At 34.8% G+C, this 16298-nt stretch overlaps 2 protein-coding genes across 12 annotated transcripts in view; one reads left to right on the top strand and one right to left on the bottom strand.

Annotated features, from left to right (window-relative positions):
- The window catches only part of LOC141386947 (homologous-pairing protein 2 homolog), a 78638-nt gene extending 62961 nt beyond the window's left edge, over positions 1 to 15677 (top strand). For 4 of the 8 annotated variants that reach the window (XM_073955854.1, XM_073955852.1, XM_073955855.1 and 1 more), the window contains 5 exons: positions 4234 to 4344; positions 14584 to 14708; positions 14777 to 14873; positions 14939 to 15157; positions 15301 to 15677. In XM_073955854.1, coding sequence (XP_073811955.1) covers positions 14584 to 14708; positions 14777 to 14873; positions 14939 to 15127 — 411 coding nt within the window. In that variant the 5' untranslated portion in view covers positions 4234 to 4344 and the 3' untranslated portion in view covers positions 15128 to 15157; positions 15301 to 15677. Of the gene's footprint in view, positions 1 to 4233; positions 4345 to 14583; positions 14709 to 14776; positions 14874 to 14938; positions 15159 to 15300 lie in introns of all 8 variants that reach the window. The other 4 variants (XM_073955858.1, XM_073955856.1, XM_073955857.1 and 1 more) reach the window with 2 other exon arrangements.
- Positions 1 to 16298, bottom strand: part of sona (sol narae metalloprotease) — a 265415-nt gene that overhangs the window by 16535 nt on the left and 232582 nt on the right. For all 4 annotated transcript variants that reach the window (XM_073955851.1, XM_073955848.1, XM_073955846.1 and 1 more), the window contains 2 exons: positions 6135 to 6277; positions 5901 to 5953 (listed from right to left, as the gene is read on the bottom strand). In XM_073955851.1, coding sequence (XP_073811952.1) covers positions 5901 to 5953; positions 6135 to 6277 — 196 coding nt within the window. The remainder of the gene's footprint in view (positions 1 to 5900; positions 5954 to 6134; positions 6278 to 16298) is intronic.

The following is a 16298-nucleotide window of genomic DNA, read 5'->3' on the forward strand; positions in this document are numbered from 1 at the left end:
GCTGATAAAATTATCGGTCCATATTTTTTCGAAGATGTGGAGGGTCACCCAGAAACGGTTAACGGGGCTCTGTATAGGACTATGATAGACAATTTTTTGCGTTCACATGTTGAGAATAATCAAAACATATGGTTCCAGCAAGATGAAGCAACTGCGCATACAGCAAGAGCGACAATGGAACTTCTTCATAACATTTTTGGTAAACGAATAATTTCCAGAAATTGTGATTTTGCTTGGCCTCCACGTTCACCAGATTTGACCGCTCCAGACTTTTTTTGTGGGGCTATTTGAAAGGAGTTGTGTATATCAATAAACCCCAAAAAATTCAAGAGCTTATGAACAACATTCAAGCAGAAATAAGCAACTTGGAACCAGAAACTCTACGGGAAGTAATGGAAAATGCGGTTAAAAGAGCCAATTTTTGTTTGCAAGAAAATGGACACCATTTGAGAGATGTTATATTTCACACTTAAATGTAAAAAATTTCCATGAATGAAATATTTAAAAAATATAAAAATAAATCATTAAAAAATAAATTACAATTATTTTTAATCCTTCAGTCCTTTTTGGGCCACCCTGTAGTTAACCGCGACAGTCTGAACTCATTTATATGAAAAAACTTTGGGGATTGAGTTTGCGGGGCAATTAAACGGGAAAGGTAGTGAACCAGAGAGGTAGATAACCGGGATGTAGTGTAGTTGAAGTCAAATGAATAGTAAAGGACTGCCAGTTTAACTGGAACTGGTGTTCCGGCCAGACTTTCAATGCCCTTACGGTCTCCCCATCTTTTGTGGTCAAGGGGTTTGATCGCTCGATGAGTCGATGCACTGTGGTTCCGCCCGTAGACAAAAATCGAAAAATTGATGTCGACAAATTTGATTGCGATTGAAATAAATATTCTCTAGACATATTAAATTTTTATTTTCCAGTATTATGTTTGCCAATTTACAGCGTTAATATTCGAAGCAGCGTACGTAAAAATACTTTAAATAACATTTCCAATCGTTTCGTATTTTCTATAGGAACAATATAAAACGAAACATAACCCACGTTGGCCAAGCTCGCTGTTTAGTTTCGTTTTTTTTTACATTCGTGAGTGCGAACAAAACGAAAAGTACTCAACTCCACAAGAGCAGATAGGAAAGTGAATAGTACTAAACACATGTGAATAATTCAAAAACGTTTGGTGGTTGATAAAATTCACTGTGGTATGCTGATGCTAACTTATAGGGTTGTTAAGCAATCACATGTGTGTGTGTCTGAGTGTATCATTGACCATAACGCACAGCAAACGTTTGCCAAAAATTCTTTTTGTTTGGGTGGTGAATGAAACAACTCGGCAAAGCATAGCCGAAGTACATTTCAGCAATCGTACAGTTTTCATCTTTTTACATTGAAAAGTTTGTGATTTTGTTTTGGTTGTGAGAATGAAACGATTCAGAGAAGTTGAAAAGTTTGTGGCTTTGTGTGATTGGTACGGTAATCGTTTTGTTTGTTTCCGTTCATTGATTCCAAGTTAAGTCGAAGAAGTTGAGATTTGTATGTGGTGCCTTAAAAACGAGAAAAAGATCCGCAAAGCATACGTAGCTTATGAGTGAAATTATAAAACAATTAAGAGGTAAATGTACAATTTCCAAAATAAAAACTAATAGTTAATGACAAATTCAAAATTCGTTTTCTATGTTCCTTAAAAATAAATTCTTTGTAAATGACTGCTTGTGCTATTTTTAATATCATTGCTATACATTTATGTTGAGTTTTACTAATGTTGGCCCCGTAAGGGCAATTCCATATTTTTTTTTAAACACAGGGGAAAGTCTCCAGTTTACGATAAAAAGAAATCCAGCTGCCACCATCTGCCACCCTGTAAGTTATTCCCTGTTAAATCGCCAAAATTCTGAAAATCGGGAGGTACGTTTATATGGGAGCTATACCGAAACGTGGACCTATATTGAACATTTTTTGCAAGGAGGTATGGTGGTCCCTCAGAACTCAAAATGCAAAATTACATTCAAATCGAATGGTAAATTTGGCTAAAATCGTCAAAATACCGAATATCGGGAGGTACGTTTATATGGGAGCTATACCTAAACTTGGACCTATATTAAACATGTTTTGCACGGTGGTATGTTGTTCCCTCAGAACACAAAATACAAAATTACAGCCAAATCGATTGGAAAATTTGGCTAAAATCGTCAAAATATAAAAAGTCGGGCTGTACCTTTATATGGGGGCTACACCCAAATGTGGACCTACATCCATTAAAATTGTTTCTCTCCCTTTTGGGCTCGTTATAAAACTGTGTTTAAAATTTCGAGGCGTTAGCTCGATTAGAACTATTTTAGGCACTCCTTTCCAAACAAGTGGGACCACTGTGCGATGGTGTCCTAATTCCGACCGAACACCTTAAAAAGATAGTTGAAGACAAACGAATCCTAAAGGGCTGCCAGTTTGGCATATTCGACGTCCAATGCCCTTAAGGTTTTCTCTTCTTTTGTGATCAAGCGGTTTATTCGCAAGCATGGCATGCATATTAGTACCGAGCTTCCCCAAGGACAGAAGCTTCCCCAATGGCATGAGCTTTAAAGTTAAAATTGTCGACCTATTTCAACTGAACTGCTGGAGTTCCCCAATGATCTCTTCTGGAACCCATGTTCTACAATATTTTTGTGAATGATATGGCTGAACTGCCACGAGAGGATTAGCTACACCTGTAAGTTGACGATGTGATATCGGCGATATCTAGCGCAAGAACAAACATTATGGTCTCTTGCTTTAACGCTTGGCTTGATGACATATTTTACTAGGTGGGGCCTCAAGCCAAACGTGGAAAAATATTCAGATATCGTGTTCAGAGGCAAACTTCGGGTCGTATTTTCGATGTTATCAGATCCCAAAAATATGGTGAAGTTATCCAAGTCAAGCATAAAATTACGTACTTTATTTTGCCTACCAGGGTGTCCTTGGGCACAATTGTGGTCTATCTAATATAATAAAGCTCGTTATTTACAAACAGGTGATCAGACTCAGTGTCACCAACTCGTTAGCAATTTGGTTCCTTATCTCTTCGTGTCAAATGGAAAGACTTCAGAGATGGGAGAGATCGATATTGAATTGCTGCTTCGGCCTTAGACCAACATTTCGATGTTACTGGTTCTTACCATGAAAATCCAATCATAGAAATGATATCAATCTGTAAAGTTTTGTGATTATTAATTGAGTTCCGAAAACGACTATTGACTTTGGTGACGTAGAGCTTGGGCTATGGATCTTCAAAGAATTACAATGACAAGGAATCTATATACTGACCATGATAATATACTTCTGAACATGAGAATATTATCTTAGAATTTATATCAATTTGTAAAGGTCTGTGATCATTAATTGAGAGAGTTCCAACAACGGCTATTGACTTTGGGGATGTATGTAGATCAAAGTAAATAGTGCTTAGGCTGTGTAGCTTAAACAAGTTCATCGTAATAATTTTCCATTACAACGAATCCATATATTCTGGTTCGCTTTTAACAGTACGGTAACCAGTATGAAATCAATACGAAAAAGTACGAACCAAAAATTGCAAACTATTTATTTTGTTCGTTTTCGTAAAGAGGGATATCTTAAAGATTCACATATTTTTTTAATTTTCGAAGATGGGTATAAAGCAATGTTATCTAATGAAATATATTAATAAACATATAATTAGATATATAAAAAGAAGGAAATCTTAAATGAGGTAATCGAAATCTTCAAAGAAGATGTCCAGAAAAGTTTTGGAGCAAAAGTAAGAGGATTAAGTCTGAATAAGAAGATTGGAAAAGAGTTTTAATATTCAAACACAGTTTTAAATTTCAATGGAATTTTTGAACAGACATAAGAAATCCGAAGAATAAAACTCCGAACAAACCAAAAATTTGGAGCAAAAACTGGAAGAAATTTTCAAACAAAAATATTGAAGAATAGTGAGAAGAGTTTGAAAAACACACTTAAATTAGTTTCATTCATTCACAGACAAAGAAAGGAAGTGAAAAAATGCCTGAAACTATTTCAAGAAATATTGATTAGAATTATATTTACAAAAGTAGAAGAAAATCATAAAAAATCGTTGAAAATTGTTTTATTTTACAAGTGAGTGGAAATTGAGTGAAAAGAGAAGATCATAAAGAAGTAATTCACATTTATAATACAACAGAACGTGCTGAATAATTCATTAATGTCACATTATTTTCATTTCAGTTTTTCAGTGTTTTTTCGGTATATTACCTGCTGTACCACGATTACAATCACGTTTTCCAACCTCACGTCTGCACATATCAAGTCTATTTGTGATTTTAAATAATAAATAAGGTAAGTGTTTGTGTTGTATATAAAAACATATTATATATTAGTGTAAATAAAATAAAAAGAAAAAAACATAATAGCAACGAAGGAGCAAAAGATCAACAACGAGTGAAAAGAGAAAATAAGGTAAAATGAAATATAAAGAAAAAAGTGATCTATGCAATAAAACGGGACCAAAGGTTTTATGAGAGGAGAAGATAATTACATTTATATTTTTCCTAAATATGCGTAGTTCTTTACGTAAATTATATTGTTTAAAATTGTAAAGTTAGTTGCTAATTAAAGTAAAAAAACGTTTTAAAAATTAAATAAACCCTTCAAAGTAGAAATGTAATTTATAAAATAACTACATAATTCTGGGCATAAAGAACAAAAATGAGGAATATTTATATCATAGAAAGCAATTATTTCTAATTTCCAACAATGAAAAGGAGAGGGTGAGACGTTTTTAAAAGAACAAAATGGGAATCTGCATTTGATATCCTATGCAGGTGTTGGTAACTAACGTCATGTTTACCCTAACGCTTATTATCATGAGAATTGGACTATCTCTATTTTATTTAATGTAAACTCATGGCAACAAACGACAGTGTAAATGTACTCTTAGCAGATAGTTCAAATTTTGGGATTAATTGATGGATGTATGAATAATTTGCCTTTACAACATATGGCATGATATAAATGTTAAGGCCTCGGTACATAAGCAGCATGGCACTCTTGCTTAAGGCATTTCTTTTAAAAGAATAAAGAACGGTCAATCCAAATTCGAACTAGTTGACCTTTGACTTTTAGTCTTTTACCAGAAATGACTTAAACATACTTTACACCTAAATACGGCATTTACTTGACAGATATTTTATCCTGTTAGATGTAAATTGGGCTTTAAGCAAGAACGCCATGCTGCTTATGTCCATATTTATATTAGGCAATTTTCCTTGCGGTTGTTGTCAGTTTGATGGAGAGAGAGGTGAGGTATATGGTAACCCTTTGCCTCTCAACACCCTCTCTCACCTACAAACTGACAATTGCCGCAAGAAAAATTGCCTAATGTAAATATGGACTATGTATCGAGGCTTTAAAGTCAGACACTGAAAATCACCTCGTTTAAGTTGTCAATTCCATTTAATATCTTGTCAATTAAATTATATTTTGTATGATCAAATGCCAACTGCCACTTTTTAATATGGATGAATATTGAAACCTTATACCCAGAATTGATAAGGACTAATATAAGTTTGCAACTTTGTTTCTAAAACCTAATATTAAAAAGCATTTCTACACTAAATATTAAGTAAATTTATATTAAAACCAAATACTAAATCGATTTTCGAGTAAAAATTATTTTAAAGATAAAAAATTAACCTATTTACCAAAAAACAAAAGCTTAACATCTTCAGCTAGATTTCCAGCAACTTTACAATACGTACATTGTTTATGTCATATGTCTCTTTTACTGCAAAATAACTGAAGATGATGATAAACTATTTATATTTATGCCAAACAACAACTACCCCACAAAAATGTTAACTAAAATTAACATAATAATTTTGAAATATCTTTACCGGCTGTGCCTTTGGTACAACGACCTCCTTTACGTCTGCGACACATATCATACCTATGGTTTATTTAAAGAGTTACACAGGGGAAAAGAAAGATATAGAAATTTCAATTTTGACAAGAATAGGACTCATTCAAAACAAAAGAAAATAATAAAAAAGAATAATTAGAAAAATTTTTTTAAGTTTAGGCTCCTCTTAAAAATTATATTTGCTAGAAATATTTATCACAAAACTTACTTGGTTATGGCCACGGCAATATCATAAACCGGTAAACGTCTTTCACGGAATAAATATTTACCCATATCCGTTAATGCGGCCGCTGAATCAATTGCATCACGTCCAACACGATTTCTTTCCAAATATGGTGTGGCATCACGACCCTATTAGAAGAAAAAAAATTGATTTTGATTACAAATTTTATCTTAATATTTGCTTGGCAAAATATTTAAAATTATGTAAATGTTATATGTAATTCCTACAACATAACCTTTAAGGGGTTGAAATCATCTTCCATTTTTTAACCTTTTAGCCAGCCCATCTACCGTTTTAGGTCAAAACATTAGATGGGCTCTTTTTGTTTGTTTTGGTTTATTTTTATACCCTCCACCATAGTATGGAGGGTATATTAAGTTTGTTTTTCCGTTTGTAACGCATTGAAATACTCATTTGCGACCCTATAAAGTATATATATTCTTGATCAGGGTAAAATTCTGAGTCGATCTGTGCACGTCCGTCCGTCCGTCCGTCTGTGGTAATCACTCTAGCATCCACAAAAATTGAGATAGGACGCTGAAATTTTGGGAAAATGCTTCTTTTGTTTGCAGGCAGGTCAAGTTCGATGATGGGCTATATCGGTCCACGTTTTGGTATAGCCCCCATATAACGGTACCCCCCGATTTACGGTATTTTGACGTTTTTAGCTACATTTTCAGACCAATTTAGCTATAATTTGACATTTAGGGTTCTTAAGTCTCAATAAACTTACATAACAAAAGTTGTGGACATAGGTCCACGTTTTGGTATAGCCCCCATATAACGTTACCCCCCGATTTACGGTATTTTGACGTTTTTAGTTACATTTTCAGACCGATTTAGCTATAATTTGACATTTAGGGTTCTTAAGTGTCGATAAACTTATATAACAAAACTTGTGGACATAGGTCCACGTTTTGGTATAGCCTCCATATAACGGTACCCCCCGATTTACGGTATTTTAAAGTTTTTAGTTACATTTTCGGACCGATTTAGCTATAATTTGACATTTAGGGTTCTTAAGTGTCAATAAACTTATATAACGAAACTTGTGGACATAGGTCCACGTTTTGGTATAGCCCCCATATAACGGTACCCCCCGATTTACGGTATTTTAAAGTTTTTAGTTACAATTTCAGACCGATTTAGCTAAAATTTGACATTTAGGGTTCTTAAGTGTCAATAAACTTATAAAACAAAACTTGTGGACATAGGTCCACGTTTTGGTATAGCCCCCATATAACGGTACCCCCCGATTTACGATATTTTTACGTTTTTAGCTACATTTTCAGACCGATGTAGCTATAATTTGACATTTAGGGTTCTTAAGTGTCAATAAACTTACATAACAAAAGTTGTGGACATAGGTCCACGTTTTGGTATAGCCCCCATATAACGGAACCCCCGATTTACGGTATTTTGACGTTTCTAGCTACATTTTCAGACCGATGTAGCTATAATTTGACATTTAGGGTTCTTAAGTGTCAATAAACTTACATAACAAAAGTTGTGGACATAGGTCCACGTTTTGGTATAGCCCCCATATAACGGAACCCCCGATTTACGGTATTTTGACGTTTCTAGCTACATTTTCAGACCGATGTAGCTATAATTTGACATTTAGGGTTCTTAAGTGCCAATAAACTTATATAACAAAACTTGTGGACATAGGTCCACGTTTTGGTATAGCCTCCATATAACGGTACCCCCCGATTTACGGTATTTTAAAGTTTTTAGTTACATTTTCGGACCGATTTAGCTATAATTTGACATTTAGGGTTCTTAAGTGTCAATAAACTTATATAACGAAACTTGTGGACATAGGTCCACGTTTTGGTATAGCCCCCATATAACGGTACCCCCCGATTTACGGTATTTTAAAGTTTTTAGTTACAATTTCAGACCGATTTAGCTATAATTTGACATTTAGGGTTCTTAAGTGTCAATAAACTTATAAAACAAAACTTGTGGACATAGGTCCACGTTTTGGTATAGCCCCCATATAACGGTACCCCCCGATTTACGATATTTTTACGTTTTTAGCTACATTTTCAGACCGATGTAGCTATAATTTGACATTTAGGGTTCTTAAGTGTCAATAAACTTACATAACAAAAGTTGTGGACATACGTCCACGTTTTGGTATAGCCCCCATATAACGGAACCCCCGATTTACGGTATTTTGACGTTTCTAGCTACATTTTCAGACCGATGTAGCTATAATTTGACATTTAGGGTTCTTAAGTGCCAATAAACTTATATAACAAAACTTGTGGACATAGGTCCACGTTTTGGTATAGCCCCCATATAACGGTACCCCCCGATTTACGGTATTTTGACGTTTTTAGGTACATTTTCAGATCGATTTAGCTATAATTTGACATTTAGGGTTCTTAAGTGCCAATAAACTTATATAACAAAAGTTGTGGACATAGGTCCACGTTTTGGTATAGCCCCCATAAAACTGTACCCCCGATTTATGGCATTTTGACGTTTTTAGTTACATTTACAGACCGATTTATCTATAAATTGACATTTAGGGTTCTTAAATGTCAATAAACTTATATAACTAGTGACGTTTAAATTCACATTTCTAGACCGAATTAGCTATAATTTGATATTTAGGGTTCTTAGTGACCAAAAAACTTATATTCGAAATAATTATGAACGTAGGTCCATGTTTTGGTATAGCCCCATATAACGGTACCTCGGTATAACGGATTTCGGTATCCCCATATAACGGATTTTCGGTATTTTGAGAATTTTACCTACAAGTTTTAACCGAATTATCTGTAATTTGACACTTGAAATTCTTAGTGGTCGACACACCTCTCCACCAAAAATTGTCAAGAAAGGTCGATGTATTGATAAAGCTCCCATATAAAAGTACCTCCCGATTTTTAGTAATTTGATGATTTTAACTACAATATTAAACCGAACTAGCAGTAAATTGAAATTTGAAGTTCTTAGTGGTCACAACACCTTTCCATAAAAAATTGTCAACATAGGTCCATGTTCGGATATAGCTCCCATATAACGGTACCTCCGTACCTTAGCTTTATTTTTTGGACGAACTTTCTGTAATTTGAAATTTAAAAGCCTACAAAAATTGTTCATTTAAGTTCATATTTTCGTATAGCCCACATACCTCCGAAATAGCTGTTAATGACATTTGAAGTTATGTACAGATTTTCGGTATTTTGAAGATTCTAGCTACAATTTGTAACCGTATTAGGAGTTATTTAAAGGCTCCAATCAAAAACTGTCAATATAGGTCCATGTTTTATTATAACCCCTATATAACGGTACCTCCCAATTTCTAGCCCACCAAAAATTGTCAACATACATAGCCTACCGAATGAAACATTTTATGTAGATTATCTGACATTTTAACGTAACCACTTAAAGTTGGGGACAGGAATGAAAACTAATTATTCCATTTTAGTTCAGAATATTTTATGGTGGAGGGTATGAAAAGTTCGGCCCGGCCGAACTTAACGCTTTTTTACTTGTTTCATTTCATTTCAAATATAATTTAGGTTTACTTTTTAAATGGCACAAGTCATCTTCGTTAGAGCATCTTCTTTATACACATGCAGAAGAAGCTGCTGCAGTCCATAAGTAAACCAGCAGGTGCTGGCTGCTAGTTTCATTGCCTGCACCAGCTTTACTTTAATGTAAACCAAAAACGTGATTCATAAAATACAAAACTAAACAATTGGCATTTCAAACTGACAGAATGGCAAATTTAAACTATTTTAAGAAGCAGCGCTTTTGTATATTCACTTGTTTAGTTAGCATGACCGTAGATGGCATGGACATAATACTGTGCCAGGAATTATGTCCTTGTTAGCTTTGATCTTTGAGAGCAAATAAGGAACTTTTACATGAAAATATGGTCTTTCCTGGATCATGGGTCTTAATTACATGTTATCTTTGTGATTGATTTGATTTTAAAGGGTGGTGGAACGGAGGAAGATAACGGGAAAGGAATCTGTCTTAAGGAATCTACAACTGAAAACGTGCGATATGCACTCCTTCTTCTGTTGAAGTTCACTAAGTAAAATGTGACAAAATGTTCAATAGCCACATGTGTAAATTCTTGGTTAGATTATTTACGACGAGTATTTCACCCCATACGGAGGGGCCCATTATGTCACTTGATGTAGTGAATGCGATGGAAAAATTTTGTGAGCCGTTTCACAGCGGAAAGCTTATGTGGTAAAAAACACAGGGAAACGACTAATAATGAAGATTTTCTGCTCTAAATCTAGATACTTAGTTTATTAATTTCGATTCTTCGAAAAATTGAGTTTTCCCCCATCTGCGGTAAGAAACTCAATATTACCAGCGAAGGACATTTTTAAGTATTTGATTAGAAAAAATACTCTAGCAAAGGGCTCTGGAATTGTTAGGAGTAAACGGTGAATCGGTAAGGCGTTTGTGGTGGCTTGGAATAAATATAATGAAAAAAATCATACTGGATTCAGAACTTGATTTTAGCATTAAAGGTTTTGAAAAGATGCTCGAAAATTGAGGAAATTATGGCAGCATGTTCTTATTTATTACAAAGATTATCCTTCTACGGAGTAAGCTAACTACAAAGAATGGTTGGGCATTCAAGAAGAAAAATTGGGTCATCTGGATCTTCGGCATGATCCAATATTTTTAATTAACGATTGATTGCATCATAGTGCGTTTTCTTAAAGGAAAAGTAAAAAAAGGTATGAATCTGAGGAAGATTTTCCGGAAGTGCGATTTTGTGTCAAAGAAATTGTGCTGAAGATTTTAAGCCGAAGATGGAATAGGCAAAAAAGTTTCCGATCCAATATTTCTATTATTGATTGATGGCATCGAATATCCATATTTCAACATAGTTTCTAAAAGTTGGATATTTGCTGTACCAGTAAAAGAAAAAAAGTAAGAATCTGAGGAAAATTTTCGTGAAGTGCAAATATGTTTCAAAGAAACGAAGAATAGACATACACTTTAAAAGAGAAGTATTTGGATCGGAAGAGGTGTGGTTCAAAATATATCGCGTTGAGGCTAACTACAACAAAACGATTATAGCGGTGATATCATCCTCGGCATTATTGGTGCCCCCGGCAAGCCCTCACTGCAGAGGGTATTTATTTATGGAGAGTCCACAAGAAAATTGAAACCTAACACAGATATCATTAGCAAATATACCAATGCTATCGATAAGGAGGAAGAACTTGAAGGAGAAAAAGAAGTTAAGATAGAGCAGCAGCGTTTGGAAGACGAACGTTTAGATGAGCCACTAAAAATTATGTAGAAGCTACGTCAAACGCAAATAATGAAGATAATTATGTTTCCCCGTGGATGGAGAAGCCGAGGAAGAACTGCAGAGTTTTGAAGGACCACATCTGGCTGAGGAAAAAAAAGCATGTATAAGATTTGGAGTGTCAGCAACACATTGAAGAGAAAACTATGCTAATGACAGTGAAAGTTGGAAATGAGATTTGGCCAGAAAAAAAAGACAATCAAGAAGATAATATGAAATACTATTGGCATTTAAGATGGCTAAAAGAAATCCAGTCCCCCTATTCAGTAACTTTGTTAACAACTTTACTCATTGTTTATTTTGCAACAATTTCATTTGTTTGTTTTGTAGTTGTTACAAAAACAAAAGAAATTTTAACAACTTTTCAATCGATAAAAGTTACAGAATAGGTTTACAGGGCGAGCTTCAACAAAAACAAGCAGAAAGAGTAAAATGAAGTCTTTTGGATGTTGTAAAGTCTCCAAATTTAGAAAACACTTGGAGCGACCTTTTACATATTCCATTAGGACCTATGGTCAAGCTCGAGCTATATCTGAAAAGTGACATCAAAGCAATTGCCCAGAAATCCGTGAAAGGAAATTGAGATATGCCGACTACGTTCTTCATAAACCAGCAGATGATCTACATTTAGAAGTTTTGATTGGAAACCGTAGACCGTAGAGTAGCTTTAATCTATCATGGATGCGAAACCTGGTTTGCGCCTAATGAGGTCACAAGCTTGCTGCAGTCTTTCTATGGTTTCCAGATAACTCCATATTAAACTTGGAGCTATATCACAGAAGTGATATCAAACCAATGAAAATCCCTGAAAGGAGATGGAGATGGACGGACCAGTTTCTTCGTTAAACAGCAGATGATCTAGGTCGATAATCTTTTGATTTAAATTCTCAAGAAATGCGAAGAAGAATTAGTCTGAGGGGAAGCTGGAAATAATGTATTGATAACTTTACCCGCCACCGCCTAAAATTTTAATGTTCTGGTTAGGAATTGAAATGCAAACCTTCTGAGTGCACGACGAACGTGTAGCACGGTGGCTGCCAAGGAAAAGTTAACCTCACATCCAGGAAATGTGTCATGCCAATTTTGTATTGACACCATGCGCCCACGATTTGAAGTAAAAACAATTAATAATAGCATTTGTAGATTTTGACCTGACTAAAATTGATGAGAATGAATTTTGGGAAATTGAACAAAAGTTTGGATACATAAGAAAAATCCTGGGCAGAAACAGTGGGCTGGATACAGTTATCCCATTTTTATTTATTCAGTTAACCCTTCACAAGAGAAGCCTGTGAGAGGAGACGTAGACTTTCAAAGCCTTCGGTTATAAGGGCGTTAACCGATCTGAGTAAGATTGATAAGAGGGAATTTCGGGAAATTAAGAAAAAGTTTGTATACATGACAAAAGTTGAAGGCATGTATTCTATTTTCCCCAAATGATCGGATTCTCTTTCTATTATCGATAGCAAAATTATTGGAATTTTATACCTCTACAATCCAAGGAAATAGTAGAAATTTACGCCCACACCGTCAAAAATGGTAGCGGTAAGTAAAACGTCTCTTCAAAGTCCTTGTCCTGTGAGAGAAGACTGAGATCTTCAAAGCCTACAGTTATAAGGGGGTCAGCTTAAAGTTATGTAAGCCTTGGCTTGGCAGAAGAAGAGTTTCGCCGGGACCAGCGATATCGACATCCCAGAAGTTCGGAAAGGGTCTAAAGAAGCACCCTTTCTTTCGGAAAGGGTCTAAAGAAGCACCCTTTCTTTCGGAAAGGGTCTAAAGAAGCACCCTTTCTTTCGGAAAGGGTCTAAAGAAGCACCCTTTCTTTCGGAAAGGGTCTAAAGAAGCACCCTTTCTTTCGGAAAGGGTCTAAAGAAGCACCCTTTCTTTCGGAAAGGGTCTAAAGAAGCACCCTTTCTTTCGGAAAGGGTCTAAAGAAGCACCCTTTCTTTCGGAAAGGGTCTAAAGAAGCACCCTTTCTTTCGGAAAGGGTCTAAAGAAGCACCCTTTCTTTCGGAAAGGGTCTAAAGAAGCACCCTTTCTTTCGGAAAGGGTCTAAAGAAGCACCCTTTCTTTCGGAAAGGGTCTAAAGAAGCACCCTTTCTTTCGGAAAGGGTCTAAAGAAGCACCCTTTCTTTCGGAAAGGGTCTAAAGAAGCACCCTTTCTTTCGGAAAGGGTCTAAAGAAGCACCCTTTCTTTCGGAAAGGGTCTAAAGAAGCACCCTTTCTTTCGGAAAGGGTCTAAAGAAGCACCCTTTCTTTCGGAAAGGGTCTAAAGAAGCACCCTTTCTTTCGGAAAGGGTCTAAAGAAGCACCCTTTCTTTGGGAAAGGGTCTAAAGAAGCACCCTTTCTTTGGGAAAGGGTCTAAAGAAGCACCCTTTCTTTCGGAAAGGGTCTAAAGAAGCACCCTTTCTTTCGGAAAGGGTCTAACGAAGCACCCTTTCTTTCGGAAAGGGTCTAAAGAAGCACCCTTTCTTTCGGAAAGGGTCTAAAGAAGCACCCTTTCTTTCGGAAAGGGTCTAAAGAAGCACTCTTTCTTTCGGAAAGGGTCTAAAGACTTTCAATGACTTTTATAGAAAAAAAATTTCTTCCAAATACAACCACATACGAATATATTATAACTTGTCTTGTAAAACCGTCACCTCTTAATATCGTGGAGTATAAAAAAAGATTCTTGAATGTTATCCATAATTTATGGTCAACTCGCCGCCGTGAAGCGGGTGTTACCACTTGTTACGGTACATTTCATTAATACATTTACATTAATTTCTGATTTGTCAATTTTATGGCTTGACTCTGACTAGATTCAACGTTCTGCAAGACATAACGTTGCATATTTTCGTATGTGGTCTTGTAATTAATATGTATTTAGAAGCAAAAATGCATATAAAACACATTCGATGTAATAACATTGATATTAAACCCCGTAATAAATAATGTTAATGTCTTTTCTAATAAAACATCTGTGTGAAAGAAATAACAGAACCTTTACATGTTGATGGTGGTGGTGTACATGGTACACGTGAGTTAAGTCAAGAAATAAATGTCAGTTATAGAAAATTACCAAGTATTTACATCAAAATTATACAAATTGTTTTTATTGCTATTGTATTTTGTCTTGTCTTTTTTAGATGTCTGCGAAGTCTTCGGTTGCGAAAATTGTACAAGAATTTATGTTAAAGGCAAATCGTCCATACGCCATTAATGATGTGGTGGAGGGTTGTGGCAAGGAATTGGGAAAGGCGGCCATACAAAAGTGAGATATTCTAGAGGAATTTTAGGATGTTCTGTAAACAATTTTGAGTTTCTTTTTTGTATTTTTAGATCATTGGATTCCTTGGTAGACAAGGAGATATTGATAATGAAAATGTATGGTAAAAATAAAATATATTTTCCAAAGCAGAACAGTAATTCAGCGGAGGTGTGCTTTCTTGAATCTCTATTGTGGTTTTTCAAAAAATATTTATAATTATATTTACATTTCAGTTAAAGAAAGATGTCCTCTTGATGAAACAAAAAGTTGCCCAGGCTCGTCAGGTTTTAAAGTCTAAAGAAAATCAATTAAGTGAAATGCAAACTAAATTGAGATCCCTAAGTAAAATTAAAACATTGGCACAGCTTGAAGAGGAACGAGAATCCCTTATGGACGATATAAAAATATCAATGAAAAACTGAGACATTATGAGGCCCAAGAACAGGAGGCCAGGTGAATTTCAATGCAATAACATTTTTACCTAAACATATTTTTTTTTTAATTTTGCCTGTAAAGGCGAAGTCATTTTTAATGATTTTTATTAACTTTCTCGTTTAGAGTTAAGCTTTGTTTTTTTCGTTTTCTTCTCATTTTCAGCTTTCTACCCAAGATGTCAAGAAAATTGAAAATAAATACTCCACGGTGTCCTCTGCTTATCGTAAGCGTAAACGTATTTGTACGGATATGTTGGATGCCATTTTGGAGGGTTATCCAAAACCCAAAAAGGCTTTGATAGCTGATATTGGTCTAGAAACCGATGAAGAAGTTGGTTTCCAAGTGGAATTGAAGCGTTAGACAGTGAACAGAAGGAAAAGGCAAAGAGAGAAAATATCACACCTAGCGTAACCTTTATAGGAATGAAATATGTTGTGGAATTCGTTTTTTTTTTTCTTTGTAAAAATTAAATTATTGTCTTTTCTTATCTCTAAAAATTCCTTTCTATAAAATTGTCATTTCTTAGATATTTGAAAATATTTATGTTATCTGTTATTTCATGGTTTGCCATTGATTGAATTTCTTAATGTTTCGCTTTTTGTTCTTTGTAGTTTACATTGATTTATGTTCTTGTTAATACAATTTTGTGTCTATTTGTTGTAAAAGTGTAGGTGTTATGAATTGTAAAAAGACACCTAATAAATCTGTTCTTTTTTGGAAAGTAAAACAAAAAATATTTTGTGGAATTTCAAATGGATAGTTGACATGTTGAAATGGCTGGCCTATTCGGTAGGAAGTGAAGGGCATGCGGACACAAACAAAAAGGAACAAAACATATTCTAATTTTTCAGAATGTTTTAAAACCAAGTTAAGGCGCACCGTGTAATATTAAATGGATTCAATATCTTGTGCTAGATTTTAATAAAGGACTGATAGCCTTATTCAAACGTGAAAAAAAACTAGGAAATACTCCAGAGAGACAACTTTCAGATTCTAAAATAAAAATTAATTGATGAAGAAGATGAGAAAAAATATAAATTGAAAGTTACCCTAACTTTTGAGTCCGTCAGAGGCAATTACGAAACGTTAAAGTCCAATTTATTAGAAATTTTGGAAAATATAAATGTTTAAAGTCACAATAAGACTGATAGAGACCAT

This window comes from Musca autumnalis, unplaced genomic scaffold, assembly GCF_047663935.1.
Source record: "Musca autumnalis isolate F117 unplaced genomic scaffold, ASM4766393v1 scaffold_5, whole genome shotgun sequence".
NCBI classification, from domain to species: Eukaryota; Metazoa; Arthropoda; class Insecta; order Diptera; family Muscidae; genus Musca; species Musca autumnalis.